This window comes from Xenopus tropicalis, chromosome 1 (assembly GCF_000004195.4).
Source record: "Xenopus tropicalis strain Nigerian chromosome 1, UCB_Xtro_10.0, whole genome shotgun sequence".
In the NCBI taxonomy this organism is placed as follows: Eukaryota; Metazoa; Chordata; class Amphibia; order Anura; family Pipidae; genus Xenopus; species Xenopus tropicalis.
The window spans coordinates 25,290,338-25,299,919 of NC_030677.2; the positions used below are offsets into that span (position 1 = coordinate 25,290,338).

At 46.0% G+C, this 9,582-nt stretch overlaps 1 protein-coding gene across 1 annotated transcript in view; it reads right to left on the minus strand.

The window, feature by feature from the left end:
• Nucleotides 1-6,673, minus strand: part of ablim2 (actin binding LIM protein family member 2) — a 107,594-nt gene extending 100,921 nt beyond the window's left edge. Inside the window, exon 1 of the mRNA XM_031895322.1 lies at nucleotides 6,405-6,673. Within this exon, the coding sequence (XP_031751182.1) occupies nucleotides 6,405-6,414 (10 nt within the window). The 5' untranslated portion in view covers nucleotides 6,415-6,673. The remainder of the gene's footprint in view (nucleotides 1-6,404) is intronic.
• Nucleotides 6,674-9,582: the final 2,909 nt, after the last annotated feature.

Genomic DNA, 9,582 nt, shown 5'->3' on the forward strand with positions numbered 1-9,582 from the left:
TGAACGCAGGAGAACCCCACATCAGAGGAGCGCAGGGCAAAATGCCCATGTGTATGAGCCCTAATAGTTAATCAGGCTCAATTATTAAGAAGGGCAAGGTCTAAAGTGCACTATCTGCCTTGTTCTCTGTAGCTTTAAATCTGGTACAACTGCACAAATGGGTCCAAGGGGCACATCTTTAGTGCTCCAGTTCTGTGTTGTAAATACCCTCCACACCTAAAGGGCAAAACCAAGCTGTACACTAGAGAAATGTCCAATACCAAAATGATATTTTGCACCATAGCGAATAAGAACTGCTGTTCCATGTGTACCCTTCTCTGATTCACACGCCTGCTAGAGATTGCACACATTACTATACAATGCCTGCTGCCATAAATAATTCAGCGCAGTGACACATTCTCCTCCGAGTGTGAGAAACAACATAACATCATGGGTTCTGGCAAATGAAATTCCATTGCGCTTAATAATAAGATCACACTGATAAACAGGGATGGGAGAGGGAATTCAAAGCAAGTAATTGCACCCTATGCACGCCCATCACTCAACATATTATCTGCCCTTAACTGCCTTGTAATTATGTAACAGATTGGAACCTGTCTCTGTTTAGCAATTCTTTCTCAGGCAGGAACCGCGAGGTTAAGGACCAAAGAACCACTTACAAGAATGTCATACTAAACCTCGTTTCGTACGATATTCGGTGCGTGTATGGTATGTCGGCGAGTCGACCGATATCGCAGGAAGCTGCTGATATCGGCCGACTCGCCGATCGGACCAGTTGGAAAATTTTGATCGGGCGCCATAGAAGGCGCCTGACCAAAATTCTCCCTTCAGATCTGAATCGGCAGAAGGAGGTAGAAATCCTATTATTTCTACCTCCTTACCTGCCGATTCAGCCCTGAATGGTGTGTGGCGGATCTTACGATGTTTCGTGCGACCGATGGTCGTACGAAACATCGTCAGATCGCCACGTGTATGGCCACCAAAGTTTTCAGCTTTGTGCATCAAACCGCTGTGTATATTTACATCTACAGCAGCCACACGTAATGAAAGAAAAAGCCTCACCACCCCCACCATAGGAAACCTGCATACACAGCGGTGATGGGGGCCACCATCTTTAGCCACATAACTTCCAGCCATACATGAGCAGACCCATATGGTACTCCTACTGTGAGCCCACAAGTTGTGCGGATGGATACCATACTTTTTAACTTCCTTTAGGCTAACCAATGGAAATTTTTAATATAATATAATCCTCAGTCCACTAGGATCATAGGATTACCTGTCAGAACAGCCAGTACACTAACGCTGGGACAGAATATAGGCGCCTGTGCCCAGTCACTGATCCCCGAGATCAAGGCTTGGGATGGAAGTCATGTGGCCAGTGACAGCACCCACCAATAATGCTGTACAGCTCAGGACTTGCTACGGGGGCACAGTTAAGAGGCTGAAGCAGTGAGCCAGGGTAAGAGCACTAGTGCGCAGTGTAGAAGGTACCGCAATGTTTCAGCAGTCAGAACCAGCAGTGCTGACTATATTAAAAGCCAGACATATACTGCATTCAAGAGCTATTACCTGTACACAGGTATACTGGAAAGTTAGAATTACATATTCCTATATTACTTATAAGTACAGCCCTCTGCTCTCTGTTCCCCACAGCCCATAATAATTCACCTTACACATGAAGACATACACACCCTACTAAGGGAGAACTGGAACTGCTACCAATAACAACACACCGTACTGGCACCACGACTGATAATTACCCTCCCGCAGCAATGACAGAACTACGCTGACCATTAATAAATCCATCTGACAACAAACTGAATTTAGCCAGAGTGCCAAGCTAATGAACAGAGTACACACGTAATTATGAATGGCATTCCTTAGCGCTGTGCCTAATATTCTCTGCACCGAGCATCATTTATTATCCAAACGCCAGGCCGGCCCATTAATTCACATCAGAGGTACAAAGGTAGTGGTTACCATTATCCTGAGCAGGCAGCTATGAATAATAGAGCGTGCAGATCTGAACAAGCACGTATATATAGATTCCCTAAGCTGCGGGCATTCTAATGCCAGAGGTGCTCTTTCTCTGCCATCAGCCTCAGCTACTTGGGTTCCCGGAAGCGCTGGCACTGAAAGGGTTAATAGTGCAGTCCACCATAAAAGGCTGTTACTTTTAGTATGATATAGACAGTAATATTCTGAGACAATTTGCACTTGGTTTTAATTTTTTATTTTGGTGTTTTTTCAGCTTTTTAGCTTTTTGCTCAGCAGCTGGTTGCTAGGGCCTTGTTTACCTTAGCAACCAGTCAGTGGCTTGAATGAGAGGCCACAATATTAATAGGAAAGGAAATGAACAGAAAGCTAAATTATAAAAAATGGCATTAATAAAACTGTAAGCTAACAGTGACCCCCATTCGAAAGCTGGAAAAATGTAGAAGAGGAAGGCTTATGTTCGTTACTATGAATAGGACATTCTATAACATACTAAAGGTTAACATAAAGGTGAACTACCTCCTTAAAAAAATAATGCTGGATGACTTGACTTGGCAGCTTGGGGACTAAACTGGCACCTGGTTGTTAGGGTCCCTCTTACCCTAGCAACCAGGCAGCGCTTCGGATATAAGAGTGGAAAATAATTATGAGAGAGGTTTCTACAAAAAGGTTTATTTGAAGGTCCACCTTTAATAACTGCATGAAATACACCATTCAGTATCAGGAAAGCACTTTCTGGTTCATCATTTCTATACCCAAAGAATAAAAACATATTTTAGAAAAATGTAGCTTTGGAATTTGCCTTAGTAACCAAGTAGCATTTGAACTGCAGTTTAAAGAGAAGCAAAAGCAGTAAGGTAAATCATTCCAGAAAAAAACAAAGGTATAGTTCAACACCTGCTCGTAGGTAATACAAATATTTATGAAAGAGTGACAGACAGAGCGGCTCAGAGCAGATGTGGTGGGACCAGTCCAGTAAAAGAACACAAAGAAAAAATGGATAGATATTAGAGAGTAAATTAGGGGCAACCTGCTGCCTCTAAACTCAAACTCCCACAAACTCAATAAAATGAAACAACTGCTCTGTTTTTAAGGACAATGTCTTAATACCTAGCCATAAGCCTCCCAAGCCAAATGGATCTACAGCATGCACAGTAACTTGATGTTGCCTCTATGTAACTCATGCATTCCTACCAGCTTCCAGCTGAGATACCATATCCATAGCTATTGCAGAATGGAGTATGGACTATATGCACCATCTCTCCCTACTATACCTGCTATCCCACAGCCCCAGTCCCTTCCCAGAGGCTATTATCCCCCCACTGCTACTATAGGCACCATCTCTCCCTACTATACCTGCTATCCCACAGCCCCAGTCCCTTCCCAGAGGCTATTATCCCCCCACTGCTACTATAGGCACCATCTCTCCCTACTATACCTGCTATCCCACAGCCACAGTCCCTTCCCAGAGGCTATTATCCCCCGACTGCTACTATAGGCACCATCTCTCCCTACTATACCTGCTATCCCACAGCCACAGTCCCTTCCCAGAGGCTATTATCCCACTGCTACTATAGGCACCATCTCTCCCTACTATACCTGCTATCCCACAGCCACAGTCCCTTCCCAGAGGCTATTATCCCCCACTGCTACTATAGGCACCATCTCTCCCTACTATACCTGCTATCCCACAGCCACAGTCCCTTCCCAGAGGCTATTATCCCCCCACTGCTACTATAGGCACCATCTCTCCCTACTATACCTGCTATCCCACAGCCACAGTACCTTCCCAGAGGCTATTATCCCACTGCTACTATAGGCACCATCTCTCCCTACTATACCTGCTATCCCACTGCCACAGTCCCTTCCCAGAGGCTATTATCCCCCCACTGCTACTATAGGCACCATCTCTCCCTACTATACCTGCTATCCCACAGCCACAGTCCTTTCCCAGAGGCTATTATCCCCCCACTGCTACTATAGGCACCATCTCTCCCTACTATGCCTGCTATCCCACAGCCACAGTCCCTTCCCAGAGGCTATTATCCCCCACTGCTACTATATGCACCATCTCTCCCTACTAAACCTGCTATACCACAGCCACAGTCCCTTCCCAGAGGCTATTATCTCCCCACTGCTACTATAGGCACCATCTCTCCCTACTATACCTGCTATCCCACAGCCACAGTCTCTTCCCAGAGGATATTATCCCACTGCTACTATAGGCACCATCTCTCCCTACTATACCTGCTATCCCACAGCCCTAGTCCCTTCCCAGAGGCTATTATTCCCCCCCACAGCTACTATAGGCACCATCTCTTCCTACTATACCTGCTATACCACAGCCACAGTCCCTTCCCAGAGGCTATTATCTCCCCACTGCTACTATAGGCACCATCTCTCCCTACTATACCTGCTATCCCACAGCCACAGTCCCATCCCAGAGGCTATTATCCCACTGCTACTATAGGCACCATCTCTCCCTACTATACCTGCTATCCCACAGCCGCAGTCCCTTCCCAGAGGCTATTATCCCCCCACTGCTACTATTGGCACCATCTCTCCCTACTATACCTGCTATCCCACAGCCACAGTCCCTTCCCAGAGGCTATTATCCCCCACTGCTACTATAGGCACCATCTCTCCCTACTATACCTGCTATCCCACAGCCACAGTCCCTTCCCAGAGGCTATTATCCCCCCACTGCTACTATAGGCACCATCTCTCCCTACTATACCTGCTATCCCACAGCCCCAGTCCCTTCCCAGAGGCTATTATCCCCCCACTGCTACTATAGGCACCATCTCTCCCTACTATACCTGCTATCCCACAGCCACAGTCCCTTCCCAGAGGCTATTATCCCACTGCTACTATAGGCACCATCTCTCCCTACTATACCTGCTATCCCACAGCCACAGTCCCTTCCCAAAGGCTATTTATTCCCACTGCTAGTACAGTTGCTGTTGTACTGTATACACCCAGTAGGGAAACAGCTACCATATGGGACTGAAATATCCTACGCCTGCTCTGCTTTAATTTTACCATGGGCCCAGTAACATAAAACAACCTTTCACTGGGAGCTGTAGTTCTGTATCAGCTGAAGTGACGCAGATTAACAGTGACTAATTTAGTACATTGCCTCTGCATTGCCTATCCTGCATCCCCTGCATATGAAGGCACATCCCTGTCCTTCTGGCAGCACAGTACACGGCACAGCATGGGTGATACTGCATGGCATACACACGCAGAGCTAAAATCCAAGGATTGTCATTTCCTGCTCATACCTTGCAGCTGCTCGGGGTTAACCATTTCAGTGGGAGAGGGGCCTCTGCAGAATATATACACACACACACACATTATAACCGTCTCTTAAAGAAATAGCCAAGTAAGAGCACATGTGTGTTTCACTCCAAGCAAACTGCATATGAAAGTGATGTAACCAAAACCCAACCCAATAGATAAATCTAGATATCCCACCTGCACCCTCTGTATGTCAGGGAATTCTGGGAATCCTAATTCTAAAACAGAGAGACTGACATCATTGAGACATATATACCAGCATAATATCTAAATAGTAAAGGTATCTATACATATATTAGTCACCTGTCTACTATCAATCATATGTGGCCTATCAAACAAAACAATTTTCTATCTAAGTACCAATAAATGGTTTCAGACACATTCGAGATACATACAGAGGCAAAAAGAAGGGCAAAGCTGTACTCATACTACACATTTAGTAGAGATTGTGTGAGCCTAGCTATGTACAGATAGTGTGAGAACTATGCATTCAGTACAGAAGACAGGACATACATAGATTAGTTTTAATATATAGTTTGAAAGTAGAGGGAAGGGGCTACTTTATGGTATATACATATATATACAGAAAGGGGACAATGGCTATGCAATGTACTAAGCAGATAAGAATTTTGCTTGCTGTACTATAGTTAGTAGATGGAGCTATCATTTCCATATAGTATATGTTATTAATAGACTAAGCAATATCTATATATAATAGGTGGGGTACGTTTCTTATATAGATAGAAAAAAAATGGGGGTGGGCTCTGAAATGCATCCAAGCTTTATATATAACAGATGAGCCTTTTTGCTTACTATAGATAAAGAAGCACTGCTACATGTCTAGTTTGTATATAGGACAGCCATTGCTATATAAGTGTATAAACACGTACGTGTATATATATAGTGAGCTGTGCAGAACATGCAGGCTATAGAGTAGATGGAGCCTAATATACTATGTATGTATAAGACTTACTATAGAGATATATAGTATAGTATAGTATAGTATATCCATGCCATTGGGGCTAGCTTTGCTATACATAAATACATACATACATATATAGAAGGTGTTGCTACAGATATAAGATGGGACGAGCTGGGCTACTTACCGGCACTCATGCTGACAGAGCCACTAGCCCAGGGCGCACATCCAGCCGCAGGTAAATCCCGCTCCCCCAGATACCGATCCCTCTCTACCTGTTACGCAGCAAGCTGGCAGCTTCCGCAATAAGGGACCCTCCTCGCCATGAAGGGGACCCCTCCCTCAGGCCAATGTAAGTGCGCTGCCACAAGAGCCCGATGCTCCCCGCTCCCTCCTCCTTCCCTGCTTCAGCACCCAACTGATCAATGATCCAGGGACAGCTATAGCGCAGGCAAAGTGGCTGAGGTGCCTCTCGGACTTTGTAGTCTCCATACGTCACTTCGACTATTCCCGTCACCTTTCGCGTTCTCTCGGAAACTACAATACCCAGAATGCGCCGCTCAAGTACGAGACTTCAGCCGGCGGCTAGGTGGCGCTGTGGAACATCCTTCAGCTTAAGCACTTTGCCTCCGACTTTTATATGATTTATTTATATTTTTTTAATCCAGGTAAAGTCATAATGGTGATACGTAGCGGATACTTAACTAACGGCTTCGGTGAATAGCGCTGCGCATATTACATTGTCATTTACAGGTGTACATCACCTTTGAAATGTACTATAAAAATTTGGAAACTATTTCTTTAGGTAACACTGAAAATAAAAAGCCATGAACAGGAGAAAGAGCGAGAATGATATGTAGGTTATATAAACCTGACATTCTATCTCTGCTGGCTGAGGAATGTGTTAACAATATCAAAATATAAATGATGTGAAAAGGGATATACATAGGGAAAAACTATATAGAAAGCTAGAAATACTATTCTATGCATGTTACTATGTAAAAGAGGGAATAGCATCCCTATACAGGGGGCTATTGGTATTGTAAAGTGTTACCCATCAGCAGGGTCGGACTGGGGGGTGAAGGGCCCACCAACGCTTCCGCTCCAGGGGCCCTGCAGGTGCCCATGACGTCGTCCCCCCAACAGGGGCCCCCTAACCCCCTTGCAGGGCCCCCCACCTGACGTCCTCCCCCAAGTGCGTAAATTTAACGCGTCAGGGCAGGAGCGGTCGGGCAGGGGGAGCACCGGCCCAGGGGCCCTGCAGGTGCCTGTGTCGCCCGCCCCCCCCAACAGGGGCCCCCCTAACCCCCCTCACAGGGCCCCCCACCCGACGTCCTCCCCCAAGTGCGTAAATTTAACGCGTCAGGGCAGGAGCGGTCGGGCAGGGGGAGCACCGGCCCAGGGGCCCTGAAGGTGCCTGTGTCGCCCCCCCCAACAGGGGCCCCCCTAACCCCCCTCACAGGGCCCCCCACCCGACGTCCTCCTCCAAGTACGTAAATTTAACGCGTCAGGGCAGGAGCGGTTGGGCAGGGGAAGCGGCGGCAAGGAACGGGTCTGAGCCGCCAGGGCCCACCGGGATTTTTCCCAGTCCGACCCTGCCCAGTCTGACCCTGCCCATCAGCCCTTTAAGGCCATGTCTTTAACCATGGGTCCCTGGAAGCTGGACAGCAACTACCAACATATAACAAAGCTTTCTGGGAGTTGTAGTCTAGCAACATCTAAGTCATTTTCAATGCAATATCAAATGAGCAGATTTGTTTAATGATATGACCAAGATGGGTGCATATGTAAGTGTGTTGGGAAAGGTCTTGCCCAAAGGGATTTTCAAACCTGCCCGATAGATTTTGGCTACATGTTTGTTAGGGGGGCAATCAGGGAGGTTCCAGACATGGGCTATAAGCTTCCATTTCTGTCTAAAGGGGCCAGATCGGCAGTTTAAATATGCCCATCTCAAGTCAGTGTATGAGCCCAAAATGATGTTCTGCCAGATCTGTATCTGATTGGTGCTTGCCCAGATACTGATAGAGCTTAGACAGAAAAATTCAGTCAGTTGGGAACTAACCGTAGATGTAATCCATGACTTTTGTAATAGACCGTGGCTGAGCCTTTTTGAGTTCAAGCTCCCCTCTTCATTCCAAAATTTAGTCTGGGGCCCCCTTAACACATAATAAGGCTCAGATCAATGAAGCAAATAGTTACGTTGCTATGGCGCTGCAAGGAACAGAACAATAAATTGGACACCTCTATCCACAGTTTTGGGGCAGCCCCACAGTGTCAGCCCTCTGCTTTACCAACAAGCGGGCCATGATGCTTCACATAAAGGTTCATATTTGTCTTTAAAGGAGAAGGAAAGGTAAAAACTAAGTAAGCTTTATCAGAAAAGTCTATGTAAATACAGCCATAAGCAGTCACAGCAACGCTGTGTCCTCTATCAAAAGAAACACAGGATTTCTTGACTTCTTTTGTGTACACATGTTCTTTGGTATCAGACTTCCTCTCTCAGAAAAATCCTTCATTCTGTGGCTGAGTCTGCACAGCTCTCCTGTTCCCCACTCCCATAAGAATTCACCCCCCCCATCAGAATGTGTAATCCAATACCAGCAGCCAGAGCTCCAGCATGGAAGCTACTGAGACCAAGCTAAAATGGCAGCTGCAATCTTAAACAAACAGAGGGAACTTCTAGGGCTGGTTACTCAGGTATGGTAAAGCTTTCTGCAGAGTAAATATATTGTTCTAGGTGGCTTTAATGTGGCGAATCTATTGGCAGTAAGATGCTAATATGCCTTTCCTTCTCCTTTAAGATAATCATGGTCCATTGATTGGATACCAAGTAGCGTGTTAATGTGATGAGAAACGAGGGGCCAAATAATTTTTTTGCAGGAAGTCCAACCAAAGTGAAGTTATGCCAATGGCCCACAAGGCAAGGAATGCCAGGGGAAGTACTGAATCAGCACAGACGAGCCTGCTTAACTGATGAACACCCTAATCGTGTTGGCAGCAGATGCCTTCATGTGTTCCTCTCTCAAGCAAACAGCTCATATTAGAACCTTATATTATATTTAGAACCTGACAGCCTTTAGCATCATATAGACATAAGATAGCTGAGGTCCCACAGCAGACATGTGACACGGCTGAATGGGAAGCTACAGATAGGGTGGGCATTACCTCCCCTTTAATATGGAATACCGGATACTGATGGCACCACTGAAACCAATATTGCTCCATGGCAGGTTGATCAGGCAACCCCTTGTGCTCTCAGAGTTCTAGGACCACAGATGGGATGTCCTGGTTTTTACCAAAATACAAAAGCTTGAGTGCAGTGATCCATGACAAATATCTGTTCTGCAAGTAGCCATTATACCCAA